This window comes from Amphibalanus amphitrite, unplaced genomic scaffold (genome assembly GCF_019059575.1).
Source record: "Amphibalanus amphitrite isolate SeventyFive unplaced genomic scaffold, NRLGWU_Aamphi_draft 000031F_arrow, whole genome shotgun sequence".
Lineage (NCBI taxonomy): Eukaryota > Metazoa > Arthropoda > Thecostraca > Balanomorpha > Balanidae > Amphibalanus > Amphibalanus amphitrite.
The window spans coordinates 73,868-93,600 of NW_024881527.1; the positions used below are offsets into that span (position 1 = coordinate 73,868).

Consider the following 19,733-nt stretch of genomic DNA (forward strand, 5'->3'; position numbering starts at 1 on the left):
ATAATTCACAGCATGATCAACCACTTCAATTCGAGACCACTGTCAACTTCTATGTAGCTAGGTAATGTACATGTACAGCACGGTGCTAAAGCGATTTCAAAATTGTTTGACTCAGCTTTCAGGACAAATTTTATGCGACATCCAGCTGTTTCGAAGCGAAGGCTGCATTGTCCCATCCAGTGTTATTGCATCGTAAAGTTTATTTTGCCGCAACTCCATTACAGGTAGGCAGGGTAGGCACTAGTCAGTACTTGAACCAACAATACGGGGCAACTGACTACCGAATGCAATAATGATACGGTTCAGTACAACTTGAACGTGTAGACTCTCACTTCAAAAGCGACAGGCAATAATTAGGTCAGTCATCGGGGCGCTAAATAACTCTGTCACGTGCCTGCCCTGAGTGCCGAGACCCACAAGACCGCGACCACCGCGACCAAGGTCATCTATGGCAGATCTATAGCTCTATAGAACCGTGACAAGCTTCAGGTGGCGTCATTATTGTCAGATGGTAACGTCGCCAATTACCGGTGTCAGGCTGTTCTATATACTCTTGGTGTCAGTGTCACAGCGAAGACAGCACAGTTCGGTGACCTCCCCCGTCCTGCTGGAGTCGAATGAGTGAACTGCCTGACGCCGAGGCCAGCGTCAATGGACTCGTACAAGAGGTGAGTGCCACGGCTGTGCACGGGGGCCTGGCTAGCGAAGGTTATAATCCGTATCTCAGACATATCAGTATCTCGGGCTTATCAGTTTCTCGGGTATATAACTATATGTACCATTTACCCTCTACGACTACCGTTTATCCTCTGTGCCATCTACACAACTGTACCGTTTATAATCTACAGGTACCGTCTACCCCTGTGTACCGTTTATCCATCTGTACCGTCTATCCAACTGTACCGTTCATCCTCTGTCGTCTTCCCCTCGGTAGGCTCATCACTCCTGAATTGACGACCCCCTCGTGTCCCTCAGTACCTGGAGACGGCCGGCCTGGACCAGTCGGCGGCCGCCTTCTCCGGCGAGTGTCGCCGGCTCGGCCGACCGGTCCAGCCGCCCCCGCCCGCCTCCTCCGATACAGACTCCGGCTCACAGGAGCAGAGCCTGGCCCTGTTCGACCGCGGACGGAGATCAGCCTTCTTCCAGGCGAGTAGCGGATGGTGGACACATGAGTGGGGGACGGATGGCGGATGGGTAATGAGAGGGTATTGAATGAATGTTTGGCGAGGACGTACTATCAGTTTGATAAGATGGTCAGGTATTCCGTATTACCTACTCAGTCCACTGGGGGTGGTGACGGATGATCGCCTGCTTTGAGCGCAGTATGTTTTTCGTGCATGAATATGGCCGTTTATCACGCAATCCGGACCGATCAGTGGGCTCGCCTTATGTTTAAATTTTAGCATATTAATATATTATGTAACCTTCCGTTTATGATTGCTCACTGCCTTCGGGTGATAAACGGGCCAAGTGGCCATGGCTATTGGTTATCGTATTAACATACACTGTGCGGATTATCTGATGGCTGTTCTATATAGGTACTCTGATCTGACGCTGATCCGCTGTGTTTCAGATGCTGGAGTCGGTGACGCCGGCGCCGGTGCTGCAGGGAGTGCAGTACCGGCGGCTAGAGTTCCTCCTCAACGTCTATTTCGCCGTGTACCCGCTGCGCCGGAGCCGGCAGTCGGGCAGCGCCGCCGGGTACATGACTGCCTTCAGGTCAGTGAGGGGGTCAGTCCCGGTATATAGCCTCTTGATGACCGACCTTCAGGTCAGTGAGGGGTCGGTCAAGGTATATGGCAACCTTCAGGTCAATGCGGGGGTCAGGTGGGCTATAAGACGGCCTTCAGGTCAGTGGGAGGTTAGCGTGGCTACATAACAGCTTTCAGGAGGTCTGCCCGGATGACCGCTTTCAGGTCAGTAAGGGGTGAGCCTGACAACGCTTGTAACTATACAACGGCGCCCTTAGATTTATACGGGTCGCAGCGTTGCCTTTTTAACCCGCGACCGCCTGGGGGGGGGGGGGGGTCGGATCCGACCCCCCCCCTCCGTTTTTCTTAAATAACTCATGAACCGCTTGCGCTATCAACTTGAAACTTGTCATACCTTCTCCCCCATCAATTTGACGTCTTCTGTGCAATTTTTAAGAAAAATTTTCAAAAAATTTTTGAGATATATCGATTTTAGTGATGTAACTTCATGGCATTTTCAGTCAAAAAATGATAAATGTTTAAAAAATCGCCAAAAATCGAGGTTTTAAGCAAATTCCAAATTACGGACATGAAAAGACGCAGCTCAACGAGTTCTTTAAAATGGCTATCTCGGATTTTCCATAAAATGCGTTTTTCACCCCTAAAAATTCAAAAAACTATATTTTTGGGAAAACAGCTAATAAAATCCAAAATTTTGAAAATTTCCAAAAAACCGGAATATATGTTATAGAGCTCTATTAGAACATTAGATGTCCCAAATTTCAACTTTCTATCTTGATTTTTGACCCCCAAATTGTAAAAAATAGCTCCAACATGCGTAGGGCATGGTGACGTCATAAGCATTTTCGCGAATTAGAGGCACTTCTAAACATCGCATATGAAAACAAATGGCACCACTAGATTCCTGGGACAAAGCTCGTCTAGAAAAAAACATTTTTATGTCAAAAATAAAAAGTTGAAAAATTGACTTTTTTTCTTAGCCCTCGTTTAGTTATGTATGGTATAAACGATTTTTATGCTTTCAATGCACACTTATCACCAGCACAGTGACTTGGGGTCACATATAACCATTACCATCGGATTTGGCGTGAAAAATAAGCCATAAAACATGTGTCGCACGCCCATGTAGCAGAAAGTGAAAACCGTGACCTTTCGTGACCTGACCTGACCTTGACCCGTACTTAGTATGACCCCTATACGCACATGGTACCTTCACCAGGTCTTTGAGGTCATTTGTGGTTAGTTTCGAGCAGCAGCTATCGATTCCGCTGTCCGTAAGCCTAATCATGCAAAACCCCTGAATTTGACCTTTGACCTGACCTTGACCCGAAAGTTGACCTTAATCTTAAAATCTTAAGAGTGCTTTGGCAAGGTCTCGTAGAGACCTTTCGAACGCCGCCTCGCGGGGCTCGATACGACCATTGGTTCTCGAGATAACAGGGGGGGGGGTCGGATCCGACCCCCCCCCCCAGGCTGTCGTGGGTACGGAAATAGCCCAGGCGGTGCCGGGTTAACCTGTCATCGATGACCATCGGTCGGATTCGAAGTTAATAGCCGTTTTCACGACGGGCCATCCGGCGAGTGCACCTGGTTTGACCAAATCTGCACCTTATCTCTTTTACAGCAAATATCTTAATTTTATCAATTTATTTCAGTGTTTTAATCGATGATACTGTCTGATAATATGACAAAGCAGGCATATAAGCAATTAGTGCAACCCTAGCTGATAGCTACTAAGAGACACACTGAACCTGATTTGACCAAATCTGCACCTGATCTGCACCAGATGTGCACCAAATGTGTACCAGATGACCGTCGTGAAAACGGCTAATATGTTGTCAAATTCGTTGCAATGCTATAAACTGCCGGTCTGTAGCACATTCGCTTATCTCATTCACACGCACTAACAATGATCCGCTATATGTAAATCCCAGTCATGTAATAGCGGACCCTATTAGCTGCCGACATGCGTTGCATGGGCACCACGTGCAAAACAGGCTCCGGGCAATTTAATCCCGCAACCGTCCTGCTATCATGTATGCATGCGCGTATTAACACGAATCCATGCGACATACACCAATCCAAGAAGCCTGAAATCGTGTCCACTAATTAGAAACGGTGCTGCTATTTCTCCGTAAGCTGTCATAAAATTACCATGACTCATGTGTGCGCACGGTAAATGTCGTTTCTGCGAACTGACTGTCGGGTCTTTGGCACCTACAGGGATTATCTGGGGAACAAAGGCAAACAGCTGGCCGGCAACGAGGAGCTGCTGCCGTTCTTCGCGCTGCCGTACATCCCGGACCCCAGCAAGCACCCCTCTTTCAGACAGCTCTTCCAGGTAAGCTTTCTTAGGTCTGACCGATCAGATCGTGCGCTGTATGCGCATGAGTAGTTATATTATGTGTGTGACAGTGATGTATGTTGTGACCAGTGATGGAAGTGTTTGAGCCCAGACGCGTCCATGGACTTCCAGCTGCTGATTGATACGTTTACGCTATCTGTATGAAACCTGTTGGTCGTAGTAACTGATTGAGGTATTACGCGGATTATGATAATTGCACAGTCATCGTGCTATGGCAAGCAAAGCTCCCATGAGCCACCATCCATGGACCAATTTGGACAGCTTTCGGTCAATAAAAGCTCACATTTCGCGTGATTACAGAGTTACGGGACATTGCTTTATTGACCCTATGTTGACTTTCCTGGGTTATATGGTCCCCGTTGTTTTGTTTGAAGAACGGACGGCAGTCCACCCACACACCATAAATGGATGGACTGCCCAGCCGGACGATCGGGTGTCTGTTGTTTGCTGGCCGCTGTCCCGGTAATCGCTGGCCGGCAGCTGCGCCAGGTGTGGGCGATATTAGCCCGGCCCACCCCAGTCGATACGAGGACGTATGGTGCATATTGTCCGACTCAGTACGGCGCCGAGTCACGGCTGATGGGTTGAACTGCCGTCAGTTACCCGGCGGTGGCGTCAGCTGACTGATGTGACGTCATGGTCATGCGTCAGATGACGCGGATCGCCCGCTGATTGCGTGATCTGGGCGTCGAAGAACGTATGACGAAACGGCAACAAACGACGAACGTAAAAAAAATGTTGACCAAAAGCCGCAAAGCTGTTGCGATGAGTTTTCAGCTAAAGCATTTTCACCGACAATATGCCTGGTGTTTCATCAGACTCGTTATTGGGACTTCGATCCAGCCTCTTGACTGAGCCAGATACTTGTCAATTGTCATGATCGAGAGCTGAACTTTGACCTCAGCTCAGCGTCTATGAGCTCTGACGGCGGTGTTCGGTTCAGTGGATATCTGGTTACGCTGCGTTTCGCCCGGCGGGGGCGGGGGCGATATCGATTCCAACCGACCGCCGCGCCGGCGTCCGGTGGGGTCCGTTACTACGGCGCTCTGTGCATACACGGTGCACGGACCGATAATAGCTGATCACTGATCAGTCACTGCAGGATACCAGTCAACAATACCTATCACTGCAGGGTATTGGTCACCGGTCAGTAATAACCGAGTTATCACTGCACGATAACGGTCAACCATTGACTTAGCATTGCAAGGTGCATACCTACTGGTCAACAATAACTGGCTGATCACTGCGGGAGCCGGGATGCCGATCGACAATACCTGAGTTATCACCGCATGGTATCTGAGTCAATATCAACTGGCCGATCCCAGCGAGATACCGTTCAATATAACACTTAACTATACGTTAGTTCGTTTCAGATAGCTTTTTTCAATTATGATAGACATTTTGCTTCAAATTATATACGTTTAACATCAACAATAAACAGCAAACGTTCTTTAAGAGTCGCAGGACCAGTCCTGCTGTTGACAGCGGTCAAGTTCGTCGTCCCGGCGCTATACCGGCGGTGCTATGCGTGTCGGCTCTGTATGTTTCCAGACCTCGGTTCCAGGTCCTGGAACACGGCTCCTCGTTAGTCGTTAGTGAGTCGAGCACATTTAACGCGGCTTTGCGGGCTGGCGACCTTGAGGTATCGACCGCGCCGCACTGTTGAACCGACTTAGCTCACTTAGGTGACCTTCCGTTCAACTCAGCGCTATGGAGAAGTCACCAATATAGTCCACTCTGCAACGTGAAGTGCGTTTTGATCAGTCGATGGAATATAACAAGCCGACCAAATAGCGTATATGGTGCTGCCGCGAGTCACGACGGAGCGGGAACTGACAACGGACGGTTATTGGATTCGAGACTCAAAGAGACCTGAGGATCGACTAGGTATGAATTATGATTGGTATAGCCCATCGTAGTGAAGTTATTAAGTCCCACCAAGATGGAAATGGTTTGGGAATCAGGATATCAGTGGTGGTTGGAGTCAGGACTCGGGGTGGCCTCGGCGGGCTCATTCTAGATCGGATTGGACGAGTTCACGTGTACCATGTATCGATTCTAGTAGATCAAATCGATAACCTTGAACCGTGAGACTGGCTTAGGTTAGTAGGCTCGGATCATTCTATACTGTCTCAACATCAAACATTCCACCCCTGCAACATCCATTCATATGCAAATGCCCCCAATGTCTACAGCACTAAATTCTACCCTAATTGGCTAACTGGCTGTTCAGCATGTCAAGCGGCTGGCATGGCTGGCCGTTAGGCAGTGCTCCATCGGAACTGTTGTCCCGACTACCGGCCGGTGTTTGTTCAAACACCCTCTGGCACCGCTGGCACGTCAGGCCCACGCCGACACCCGCCCATGGGCGTTCGACAGACGTCACCGGGGTCACGGAGGTGCAATTCAGGGTCACGGTGGCAATTCATTGAGGCTGCATGGGGAATGTCAGCCAGGAATGATTGATATGATATGTCAATGAAGGCGATATTTTCGCAACGCAGCACAGCGAGTAGAAATGAGGAACTAGATTGCATATTAAGCATTATAAAAGTGCAGCTCCTCTATGAATCACTCCACCTTTTTTCGGTACCGGAAGAGTTTGTGAGCCTTCCTTATCCCCGTTCCAGGACGAATGGGCCGAGTCGCTGCGCTCCGAGGTGTCCAGTTTCGTGCACGAGATGACGAGCGGTGCCGGCTCGCCATCTCGGCTGGTGCAGCTGTACCTCAGCCGGGACCTGCTAGCTCGTCAGGCGCACCACCTACTGGTGCGCAGCCACGACCGCCTGCTGGAGACGCAGCGGCACTACAAGCGGCTCCGGCGGCGGCACCTGAGACTCCAGGAAGACTACAGGTGGGAGGCGGTCGGAGACCACGGCGGTGGGACGAGCCGGGCGACTGTTTGGGTTCAATGGTGTGATATCATTGCCGCTAACCACAGACTGTGCTAACCAACCACAGACAAGTCTGTCCACAAACATGTGTGGCTACTGGCTTACCCATTGTCTGCATCGTCAAAGCCACCTCGATCGTCCCCATTTCAGGCGTCTGATCGGTGTGACCGGTGAACTGACCTCCGCCCTGGAGGTGTCTGTACGGGAGGGAGGGGTCGACCTGGAGGCCACACTCGGCGCCTGCTGTCAGATCTTCCCTCAGCTGTTCTCAAAGACCATACAGCAGCACGCCACCGACCAGAACAAGGTAATGGTCGCGGGATGCAAACAAAGTGCGGAAGGTCCTGATTTCACTTTTACGGCCGCCGAATGATTTCACCTGCGCATCCATTTGCTCGGATCTCATTCGGTTAGTTGAAGCAACATCTACCGTCATATGACTTTGAATTCAGGTTATTTTAAATTATTTTACTATGAGTTAAAGGTATTTGAAAGGCTGGTCTTTGACATTATTTCACTACAGATAAACGTAGTGTCAGGTGATATAGCCCTATGTCTTCAAACAAAGGCTCCCTCAGTCGGTGGCCCGTAATAGTCCCGTAATAGGGACTGGATCTTAGATTTATCTCAGTCAGTCGGTAGCCCGTCACACGCCTTTCCACCCACCCCCCTCCCCAGTCGTCTCCGGAGCTGATTCTCCGTCAGTCGTGGCCCGGTAGACCAACAGTCTCCCTCGGTCTGTCTCCGTTAGTCAATGTCTCTCCGCTCTCTCAGTCGTCTCCGGAGCTGATTCTCCGTCAGTCCTTGGCCCGACCATCCTCCTAAGCTTGTCTCCGTTGTCAAAGTCCCCCTCTCTTCTTTACAGTCGTCCCCGGAGCTGATTCTCCGTCAGTCGGTGGCCCGACACAGTCTCCCTCGGTCTGCCTTCATTAGTCAATGTCCCCCTTTACAGTCGTCTCCGGAGCTGATTCTCCGTCAGTCGGTGGCCCGGCACCAGGCGGACAGCGTCTTACCTGCGGCCGCCCGCTTCCCGCTCGACCTGGCAGCGGTGAGACACCACCTGAGCGAAGACTCCGGGCGCGCCAAGGCACTCCTATTGCAGGCACTCAGGCGGGTGAGTTACACAGTGAGCCCTTAGTTCTAGTTACCTCAATTACATGCCAACTAATGGTATCACATCATATGTCAAAGAAGATATTGTTGAATCTACCTTTTTCGCACTTACTCTGGGCCTGATGGAAGGCCGTCCTTACGCTACCTTCGCGACCTACGATCCCCTTCGGCGACGCCCCTGCTATATTGTCCATTTGTTGTATAAATGCGTTCTGGTTATCTTTATGAACTATGTCGAATGCATTACGCAGACCCAGGTCCTGAAAAGGAGCTGCGGCTCTCTTTATGCTAAAGACCCGACTTATTACTGTTTGATTGAGTGTGGCAGTAGGTGAATTGGTAGGATCACCGTCAGTTAATTACAATGACAAACGATCGCTAATTAATATGCGTCGAACACGCATGGAACCTGGGGACCGAGCATGTGATTACGTCCATGCCGGAAAGACGGCTTATCATGGTAGAAATATAGGATAAAAACGGAGTAAATAGCGTCGCATTGCCCTCTGGACCTTTTACAATATCTTATATCAGTGAATACATAGACACTAGGGGGAACGCTAGTACCTACCTACATATGTGCGACGTCGCTGTTTGCCGAGATTTGAAAACTCCATTGTCTCAACCTGGAATTTAAAAAAAGAATCAAATCCTTCGGAGGTAACAGGAAAAACGTAAATAACCAGATTCAGGCATTGCGGCACAGTATGTTCCCAGGCGTAGACTACTAGTGGCATCTAGCGTCAGGATTTGGAACTATGTTGGGCCTTGCGGTACAGCATGCAATCAGGCGCTCGGATGTGGCGCCATCTATGGAGGAAACTATAAGCTGGCAGGCAATGGCCGGTGATGGACCTTTTCAACTAGTCTCTTTAGCTCACGTCAGCGGCCGCATTAAGTACTCTATTGTGGTCAATGAACATTGCATTCATGTTATGTGATTGGCACTGGGGTCAGGGGTGTTATGTGGACCGCATAGTATTCTCCTGCTGTTGTTTGCCATGGTGAGTGCCGGTGAGTGGGCGGTCCACGTTTACAGGCAAATGTCATGCTTATTTTCATGATGAATTTTGTCAAGCTGACTCATTGATACGCCGTAATGTATGCGTCTATGTAGTTTGTGCTCCCATATCCTTTTAAAAACTCACCATCTAACTACGTGCATCCGCCGTCAGCGTGTGACCCGCTCCTCGAGTCGTCTGGAGGTGGTCAAGGAGTACGTGGACGGCGACCTGGTCGGACTGCGCCACGTGGACGACTACACGCGCCACGTGCTGAGCGAGCTGACGCCGCCGGAGCCGCACGTAGTACAGCAGAGCTGGGCACGTCTGCTCAATTGTATGGCCTCGTTCGGCGCCGGCAGGACCTACCTCTGCGGGTGCGTGGACGGGGGTGGATCAGCATGTCGGTCAGGGGAGGGTGTGAGGGTAGGTGAGTCTTGACTCCGTCTCGGTGCTACGAGGCATAACGTAGTATTCATCTTTAGGGTTGATGCGGCAGGTACGGCTCATAAATCCGATCGAATGACAAGATCGATCTATATTATTTCGATGTGTTAATTTGTTGATCATTATCTCGGAACTGCACCACATTGTGAAGTAGCCTGGGTAGTGGCTTTAGCGAAGTAATATGTAAACCCATGGCGAATGAAGTATCTTCAGTATCGTGTGTTCCGCTACCCGGCAGTCACCAGCCGCTGTTGGACACGCTGCTGAAGGTGCTGCAGTACCAGAAGCTGGACGCAGTGACGCTAGACATGGTGCTAGCCACACTGCAGAAACTCTCACTCAGGTATGTAACTAACTTTTCGAGAATGTCTCAGTGCCAGAATTGTGTCATCGATCGTGCATCATTACACTGTCTGGCCAGTCTAGCCGCCCAGCCTGTGCTCGTTTCTTGCACTTCTTATCAGTTCGCTTTGTGACAGCGGCGGTCAGTAGGACAGCATACGGCCGCTGGAATGCGGTCAAGGTGCCCCGTTCTTCGCATACCTCGAATTGAATGGTTGCTTCTCTAGACATCACAACATCACATTGTTTCTGACTTGCGCAGCATATGTAACTAACGTTGGTGCAACGGGAACGTTGTTACCAGGAATTCCTATGTAGTACTACCATTTACACAGTTCATTTGTTCTTTCCGATTCGGGGAACGACGTAATTACTGTGATGGCTTTAATTAACTGTCTACTGTGCAATGTGTGCCACTGCCGACGGTTCGCCCTGCTGACCTTACATGTGACCCACTGACCTCTCTCACCCCCTCCTCCCTCAACCCGACAGGCGAGCAGCACAGAGTCGAATGATCGAATGGGGCATGGTCGAGTGGCTGGTGGGCTTCCTGCAGGACCACGCCACCATCGCCCCCTACACCCTCGAGTACGGCTGTGCGCTGCTGATGAACCTGTGTCTGCGCACGGCCGGCCGACAGAAGTGCGCGCCGCACGTCAACTCGGTGCTCAAACTGCTCACTGACCTGCTCGGCTCCAGTTACGCGCAGGTCAGTCATTATAGATGGCAGGGGCTCGGCTAGTGCTACCGGCGTGGTATGACAGAGACGGATTAGGGCAGATCCATGGCCCGGAGAGGCTGCCGATGCGTTGCCAATACATTGCCCAAGAGGCAAGAGTATCGTCAAATTTATGGCGATATTGGAGTGGCTCCGCACATCTCACCGCACATCGAAGATTGCGACACTGGAATGGACTTGGAGTTATTGCACGTTTTTGCATGAAAGTATCAACGGGTCACATAAGAAGTACGTTCTTTTGATTAAGAATGTTCGTGTAACGAGAGGCAACATAACACGTTTAATGTTTGATGTTGAGTTGGTCCCGTTTTGTTTGTAGACCTCGTCAGGTCATTATCTTTCGCATTTTTGCCAGGTGCTTCCCTACGTGAACGGCACCTTATACAGCCTGCTGGGCCAGCCGGAGATCCGGGCACGGGCCACCAAACTCGGACTGGGACAGGTCCTCGAGTACTTCATGGAACAGGGGTAAGTAAGACTCATCAGAGCACGGAATTCTGCTGAGGTGTAAGGACTGAGGAGATGTTGTCACAGTGTAGTCAGTGCACGCATATTTTGATTTGTTGATCTTGTTTCGCTCTATTCTTAGTTATATGCTCGTAGTTGGTTTGAATACTGAATACTGGAAAGTGTTTGCCAATCTACGCTGCCACAATTGATGATTGGTATTTTACCCGTCAGCTCGACGGACCTGCGTCGCCAGCTGGAGTACATAATGCGCCAGTACCGCGGCGAGGGGGTGGACGGTGCCGCCAGCGACTCAGAGGACGGCGACGAGGACATTGAGGATACAGAGGTGAGACGATGAGAACAGGAAAGCCAAGATGAGCAATGAGAACGATAAGCATATCAGAATTACATAATATTTACTTGGTTATGACTTAGTGTATACCTTAATATGTAATGTGCAAGCATATTTACCTAAATAGTGAAGCAGAGGATAGTATTGTCCTATATGATACCCTAAGCCCACATTCAATCAGAATATGGCCGTAAAAACATCAACACGTAATAGCCGTCCCAGCAGACAGATTACCGCTTACAAAAACAAGCCGATCATCCCCACAAAAACGTTACGCGTTCCGTGTGTCCCCGTTCCGTTATTGACGCGCGGTGAAATGTGTGTGTGCCAGTTTCTGGAGGAGGACATTGACGGTGACGATCCGGTGGTGGCCGAGGCCGGGGAGCTGGACGGAGAGGAGCTGCTGGCGACGCTGGCACTCGGATCAGGTATACACGGGTGGTGTGGGATTAGAGAGGTAGATGAGGAGGAATCCTGGCTGAGCTGTGGAACTTGAAATGTTCATCTTAGCGTGATGAACTAGACATCGCATAGTGAACTACCGTATTGGGCGACCTGACGATGTAAGTATAACGAAACTGGTGAATTGATTTGCTACTAATCGGCTTGTACGGTTAAGGAGACTATGAAAATTGATAAGGTTTATATGTCGTGTTATTGTATAAAATGAAAAGCTCATCGGCGAAACTAGCGTGTTAATAATATATATTTCGCGCCAATGCAAAGCATTGCCGTCCATTCCGGCTGAAACTGACTGACTCGGTTTGTAGACCCTTTTCTCAACTCCTGCCACCCCTGTTCTCCCACAGTGAACGGCGGCCAGGTGGCTGCCGTGCCCCGCACGGACCGTGCCCGCTCCGCTCGCCGTGAGAGGCGGCCTCGTCGGTCGGAGCCGAGGGGAGCAGAGGTCGGGCAGGGGAGCGGTCAGACGGCCGGACAGACTCCCTCAGCCGGGGAGGGAGGGCAGCGGACGGTACCGCTGGCTAAGGAGGCTCCAGCGGCAGCAGAGACAGCACCTAGGGACTCGAGAGGAGCGGTTGAATGGGAGCATAGGACTCCGCGACGACAGAAACCCCGGTCACAGTCCGAGGGGTAAGTTGGGGCGATAGAGCTACTGGGGTAACATGTCTAAGCTGTATTCGACACGTACGTACAGTACGATAAATGGCGAATTATTCTAAAATGTCCGTCCACGGTGCTATCCATTCATTTGATACACAACCTTACGGCCATATGAACGAATGTGAAACAATACAATCAACCTCTCAAACCGTGTATACCGTCAGCCACTCCTTATCCTGTTTTTCCGTTTTCAGACCCCCACCTGAGCAGGCGTCCCAACAGGCCAAGGAGGAGGCGGAGTCGCCCCAACTTCCAGGCACCTCCCACAGCGACTCAGTGCTCGTCACAGGGTGAGTTTTACGGTAACCGGACAAAAAGTCAAAAGGAATAAAGTCAAAAGACAAATAGTCAAAAGACAAAAAGTCAAATGCAAAAAGTCAAACGGGATAAAAGTCAAAAAGATAAAAGTCAAAACGGATAAAAGTCAAAAGACAAAAAGTCAAAAGCAAAAAGTCAATATGTGCAAAAGTCAAAAACGCAAAAAGTCAAATGACAAAAAGTCAAAAGCAAAAAGTCAAAATGTGCAAAAGTCAAAAACGCAAAAAGTCAAATGACAAAAAGTCAAAAGCAAAAAGTCAAAACTTGTAAAAGTCAAAAGACAAAAAGTCAAAAATGCAAAAAGTCAAAAGGATAAAAGTCAAAACGGAAAAAAGTCAAAAGACAAAAAGTCAAAACGAGTAAAAGCCAAAAGGATAAAAGTCAAAACGGAATAAAGTCAAAAGACAAAAAGTCAAAAGTAAAAAGTCAAAACCCTGTTAAAAGACAAAAAGTCAAAAAATGAAAAAAGTATAAAATAGAAAAGTCGAAGTCAAAGTCTGAAATAAAAAGTCAAAAGGATAAAAGTCGAAGCATCGATCTTTTCATCTTTTGAAAAATATTATACAGCGCAACGTACCCTACCCACTGAAGTTGTAAGGAACATGTGAGTACGCGAGGGATTCTGACAGGTACCGGGGTCCGCAGCAGCGGGGCAGGGACGCTGGCTGCGGTGGTGGGGCCCACGCTCACATAATACGCGTTGAGCGCTTCCGGCGTGCACGCTGGCGCAGCAGCAGTGGCACTCTTCCCCGCCCCGATCACCGGCCGCAGCACTGTCCACATCCTCGCCGGTCCTGCCTCACGCAGCTGGTCAGCATAGTATGCCGCGTGGTCACGTCTGATGGCCGCTCGACACTGCCGGTTCACCACCGTATACTCGGCGCGCGGGCCGAGCAGTGCGCGCCGCCGCGCCAGCAGCGCTCGCGTGGCGTCCGTGGTGCGCGGAGCACCGGGCGGCGGCAGCCCCTCCCCCATGGGAGAGGGTGAAAAGCAGTGCCTCCTCTAAGCAGTTTTGACTGGGGGGCCCGATCACGGGCAATGACTAAGGTAACCCCTACCAAAAACGTCTAAGACTAAAAAATGACTAAGGTACCCCTCAGTGACCAGTCTGGAGGATGACTGCGGGGGCTGCAGCTCCCGCAGTTAACATGTTAGAGGAGGCATGGGTGTCGTTTTGTATAGGCATGGTAGGGCCCGAGCCCTACCAATAATTTTGGAAATTTAACATTATGCCTATGGCGTTGCGTGGAAAGAATCGCTTTGAATTGGCAAAAATTTACATTAGAGCCCTACCAATAATTTTCGGAAAGTGTCGCCCCTGAGAGGAGGCCCTGGTGAAAAGCCAAAACCTCAAAATAAAAAAATACCATGTGATTAACGCTTAAATGACGTCAATGGACTTAAAGTAAAAAATACAAAAGACGAGATAATTTCAAAATTTTGAGTTGCAATTTTTGTCCCCTCAACTTTCAACCTACCCCATCAACTTTTCAAACGTTCCCGGGTCACCACTGCCCCATCGTGCAATTCCAGTGCTATGGCAAAGTTTTATCTGAAAGTTTAAACGTGCCCGATAGACTGGACGCGGTCCCCTCCGTCCACTCACGCTCTCTGGTCTCTGTACGGTCATCGCTGACTGGTCCAGCATCCAACGCGCTGGGTTTATAGAAATTTGGTTAAAAGAAATGAACATATTTTAATGAACGAATCCATTAAGTAATAAAATGAAAATGAGTCACAGGTTATTATTACATGTGGGAGCACTGGCGCTGGAACTTTCTCAATGTTGGAGGGGCTCGAGGCAGTTTGAACTCATTTCTTTCCATGCAACGCCATAGGGTTAATTACGAGCGAGCGAGCGCAGCGAGCGAGCGAGTTCTTTCGTGTTTAAGGCAAAAATCTGAGTATGCGCGACCCGGCCCGACACGACCCGACCCGACACGACCCCATCACGCTCTTCAAACCCTTATAACTCAAGAACCGCATGCCGCATCGACAATCGGTCTTCTTTGCTGAATACCACTTGGATGTAAAAGTTGTATGGCATGGACACCATGTTGTCTGAGTGTCGATCTTGGCACGTGGCGCGTGCTAAACTTGGGGTACTTTGCACACACCCGAAAACTATTATCCTCAATAACCGCACAACGGCTGGACCGATTGGGCTGAGACTTGGGACACAGCTGGGCACCCAACAACCAATTCATGTCAGTGTGTCAGTAAAGGGGTGTTCCAGCACGTGCGCACGTGCAGACCGCGCTTCTATATCTCGAGAACGGTTGGACCGATTGCGCTGATATTTGGCATGTGGCTAGCGGCCAGATAGTTATGTGGCTTCCATACGCCCATAGGTCCATTCCATTGAAAAGTCAGCCGGAGGCTGTATCTCTTATGACATCATAACTTGTGACCTGACCTGGTCAAAATTATTATCCAGAATCGTAGTGAGCGAGGGCGCGCGTAGCGCGCCCGAGCGAACGAAGATTCCCATTGGGAGGTCGCTGCGGAGAAGTTGGCTCGGGCCTGTGAGTCCTCTTATACGGCCTTGTGTGAGTCTGTGTGTGTTTGTGTGTGTGTCTGTCTGTCGAGCATTTTGGGTCCTAGCGCCGAAACGGCTGGTCCGATCGGGACGGGGTTGGTACCATTAGACGCAACGATCCGCCGGAAAGACGATGGCGTCAGTCACGTGGCGATCCATGCCACGTGTCACGTGTCACGTGCCGCCACGTGGGGCTCTGCAAAAATTTGTTGTCAGGGCTACAGGCCAAACGGATGATGATACAGCCGCCATACTCACAGGCCACATGCTCCCCATAGTGAACCTTCATCCTAGGGGGGTTCGGTCCCGGAGGGGTGCAAGCTGCACGTGCCAGAGGCAAAAAACGTTTTTCACGGAAAACGCTCTAAAACCGTCATCTATTGAGCTAGCACCATGAAACTTGGCACACTGATAGAACTCGAGAAGCGCTACAAGATGCTGAAAGAATGAGCGCTCTAGCATAAACGTAGCACGTGATATGACCAAAAAACTCTTTACAAATAGAAAGGTCGCGGGTTCGAATCTCACTCATTCCAAACATTTTCGCCTCCGTTTCTGGTCCAAGGCAACACGGTAGTGATGCCGGCATCTAGTACTAAAATATGCGCAAGGGTTGCCCCATCAGCTTTGCAAATTCTCATCACGATCCGCCGCGTCGTTCGGAAGCTATCGCGAGAAAACGTCACGGGTCGCATCGACCCGCTGGTCATGCGAGGGTTGATGCATATGTTTAATGAACGACTCTTGACTTTTGACTATGTCTTGTTTATCTTATTTCCATTTGAATTTAATCGTTTTCACTTCAAGTGGCTTTGACTAAGGTTTTTTTTTAGTTTCGTTTTACAATAAGACAATACAAATTATTAATATTTGACTTTTTTCTTTTGACTTTCTACATATTTGATTTTTGACTTGTTTCCATTTGACTTTTATTAATTTGACCTTTTGCGGTTTTGACTTTTTGCTTTTGGCTTATGGTTTTTGACTTTTGGGAATTTTGACATTGATCATTTGACTTTTTGTCTTATGGTTTTTTAGATATGACTTTTTACTTTTGACTTTTTCTTATTTGACTTTTTCCATTTGATTTTTATCATTTTGACTTTTTTGCCGTTTTTTCACTTTTTGTCTTTTGACTTTTCGCGTTTTTTGACTTTTTGCCATTTGACTTTTTGCTTTTGACTTTTTGCGTTTTTGACTTTTCGCCATTTTGACTTTTTGCCTTTTGACTTTTTTGCTTTTGACTTTTTTCGTTTTTGACTTTTCGCCATTTTGACTTTTTGCCATTTGACTTTTTGCTTTTGACTTTTTGCGTTTTTGACTTTTTGCCATTTTGACTTTTCGCCATTTGACTTTTTGCGTTTTTGACTTTTCGCCATTTTGACTTTTTGCCATTTGACTTTTTGCGTTTTTGACTTTTCGCCATTTTGACTTTTTGCCATTTGACTTTTTTGCTTTTGACTTTTATCCGTTTTGACTTTTATCCATTTGACTTTTTTCCATTTGACTTTTTTCCATTTGACTTTTATCCATTTTGACTTTTTGCATTTGACTTTTTGTCTTTTGACATTTTGTCTTTTGACTTTTTGTCCTGGAATCGAGTTTTACCTCGGTAGGACAGTTTTCTGTAAAGCTCGCGAGGTCGGGCCGGGTGATCCAAGAGGCATGGTAAACGCGCAGCAACACAATTGTGCCCTGCGTGACTAAACGGGACGTCCATGTGCCAACACGAATTTATGGGCCTTCACCGAGGAAGGAGGTGGTAAAATATTCATATTGTGCCGAAATATTCAGTGGCGCGACGTGACACCAGCTGACGTGTTCCCAGGCGCGACGACTCGATGTCGATGACGGCGACCCATCCCAGCTCGACCCCGGTCACCAAGAGCCACTCGGATGCGGAGTTGGCCAGACGGCCGGCGGCGGCGACAGAGCGGGACCGGCTGCCGCAGATCCCCGCCGCCGCCGCCGCCGCCGCCGCCGCTGTCCGGCCGCTGCCGGAGGTCACCCCTCACCGCCGGCGGAAGAACACCAGCGAACGCGGCGCCGTCCAGCGGCAGACGAGCAAACCCCCGTCTCAGGTGGCCCCGCTGCGACTGCTGGAGCGCAGACCGACGCTCGACGAAGGAAAACTGACGAGGACATTGCAAGGTGAGCGAACTTAGCACAAATCCAGATCTATTCTGTGGACTGTGACAGACTAATGCGAATGACAGTATGAATATCTACGATGTCTCACGTTATTCTAGCACGCCTCTGAGCTGTTCAGTTCCTTTTTCCAGGTAAGACCGGTAACTCAGGAGAAGCGCCGAGCAGTGACTCCAAGAGCCGTCGGCGGGAGACCGGTCCGGTCAAATCTCCCCCGACCAGCGACCAGAGCCCTCAGGTGCGGCGTCGAGCGGCTGGCAGTACCTCCAAACCTCCGGAGCCGCAGAGTCGCACCTCAGAGTCCGCAGCTTCCGCTCCAAAGGCGCCTCCCGACTCCCACCGACAAGACTCGGAGAACAAGACGTCAACATCAGCTCCGGCCGCCGTCTCTCGGAAGCTGGCGGCGACAGCGGCGCTGACATCTGCGGTGACTCCGGCGCTGGCAGTGACCCTCACCGCCGGCCCGCTGCCCGCGTCTGAGGGCGGTACCGGTGCACAGACGGCTCCACCGGCTTCGGCTGCGGGTCAGCCGCCGGCTCAGCCCCCAGCAGATGGAGAGCGCGCTCCGGCCACTACTGCTGCGCCGGTGTCAACAAAGGAGAGCCAGCCGGCCGGTCCCCAGGCGCAGACCACCGCTGGCAGAGCCGGAGCGCCGTCCACAGCGCTGTCCACAGCGCCACCTGCGCCGGTCCCAGTGGTGCCGCCGGCGGTGACGGACCCACTCATCCAGAGACTGCCCGTGCCCGCGTGAGTGCATAGACGGTTCGAAGCGTATCACAAAGTCAGTCAGTGACAGTGTCAGACTCAGTTCAATGGAAAATAGATGCATGCTCACAGCAGAATAGACGTATCTTGTAATTGTGGGGACTAAAGAGCCCTTAGCTCATTTATGAAGGCTCAAGTCAGTCTTATCATATGGCTCGAGTGGAGCAGACCTGGCTTAGATATAAAAGTTCACCAAAATCGTGTACAAGTTTGAAGTTTGTGTTGTTTTTCCTGCACGCTTTCGGCAGCCATGACATTCTGCACAACTTCATTCCTGGCTAACATGTATCTCATATTTGTTTCAGAGTCAGCGACTACCTGGCAGCATTCAGCTCGCGACCTCGAATAATGCGGACACCCCCGCCAACAGCGAACCCGCAGGAGTCGCAGAGGGATTCTCAGAGGGACTCTGTGCTGCCTCCTATCGACTGACGGCCGCAGCTGGGGGACCCGAGCCGTCATCAGCCTCACAGGGACCCCCAGAGGAGCACGCAGGGCGCAGCGCTGCCTCGTATTAACTAACGCTGTCCAGAGTCGTGCAGTGTTGGACTTTATCAGTGACCTACGGGCTGCGTGATCTGGAGTCGGTGTTTTCTGATGATAACGAGTGCCTTGGACATTGTAATCAAAATGTAGCGCTACACCATGAATGTGTGTTATGTCTGCTGAAGACTTGCTGGTGAAATATCGATTTGTTGGCGTGTTTCAAAACATTTCGCTGCATTAGATGTGCTCCGTACGCTCTTCGCAAAGCTCATGGTCAAAGTAAAAACGTGCCTTTTGTATGCGGCGATGTGTTTATCTATCTTCAAAATCGTGTGATAACTTCAATGCGATAGTGATGTTCAATTATGCTAGATGTCCAATGAATGTGATATTTAAAAATGGAACATATCATTGATGTGACCTGACCCGTTTTACTTGCAGGGTGACGATGAACATGTACTTTGTGTGGTGCCTGCGTGCATTAAAACGTTACCAGTGCAGACATGCCGTTTTGGTTGGTGGTCAGTGGTCACCTCAACGCCTGCGCTGGGTCGTTCCTGATGTTGTTGAAAACTATTTTGCATATATCATATACGGTGCATATGCGGTGTACGTTAGCCTCTTACATCTCTGCAACTTGAGAAACAGACCTGCCCAGACAAACTTACAATGCCAACTGTAGCAGACTACAATGCATGCAAGGGTAGGGTTTCATGAGCCTTGTAACTTGTCTGTTCGGTCAGTAAAACACAAGGTCACCTCAGAAACATGCTAAACATCGTTAACTCGGAGAGCATATCCAGCTGCGGCACGTGGCTATGACCCTGAAAATTCGAGACCGATATTGAGCCTCGGGCTCGCGCCCTATGGACCTTGGCTCGCGCAAGGCTCGGGGCGTAGCTCATAAATGAAGTCAGTCAGGATTGAAGTGAGATTTGCT

At 49.9% G+C, this 19,733-nt stretch overlaps 1 protein-coding gene across 1 annotated transcript; it reads left to right on the forward strand.

Moving 5' to 3' along the window:
• The first annotated feature begins 249 nt into the window (after window positions 1-249).
• On the forward strand, window positions 250-19,293 carry LOC122367328 (lisH domain-containing protein ARMC9-like). The gene is made up of 18 exons (XM_043340369.1): window positions 250-668; window positions 976-1,146; window positions 1,574-1,719; window positions 3,936-4,053; window positions 6,708-6,931; window positions 7,122-7,278; window positions 7,924-8,085; window positions 9,260-9,462; window positions 9,771-9,875; window positions 10,367-10,583; window positions 10,969-11,081; window positions 11,295-11,409; window positions 11,747-11,843; window positions 12,225-12,507; window positions 12,732-12,827; window positions 17,223-17,545; window positions 17,677-18,289; window positions 18,613-19,293. The coding sequence occupies exons 1-18, from the start codon at window positions 618-620 to the stop codon at window positions 18,737-18,739; spliced, it is 3,321 nt and encodes a 1,106-aa protein (XP_043196304.1). The 5' UTR covers window positions 250-617; the 3' UTR covers window positions 18,740-19,293.
• Window positions 19,294-19,733: the final 440 nt, after the last annotated feature.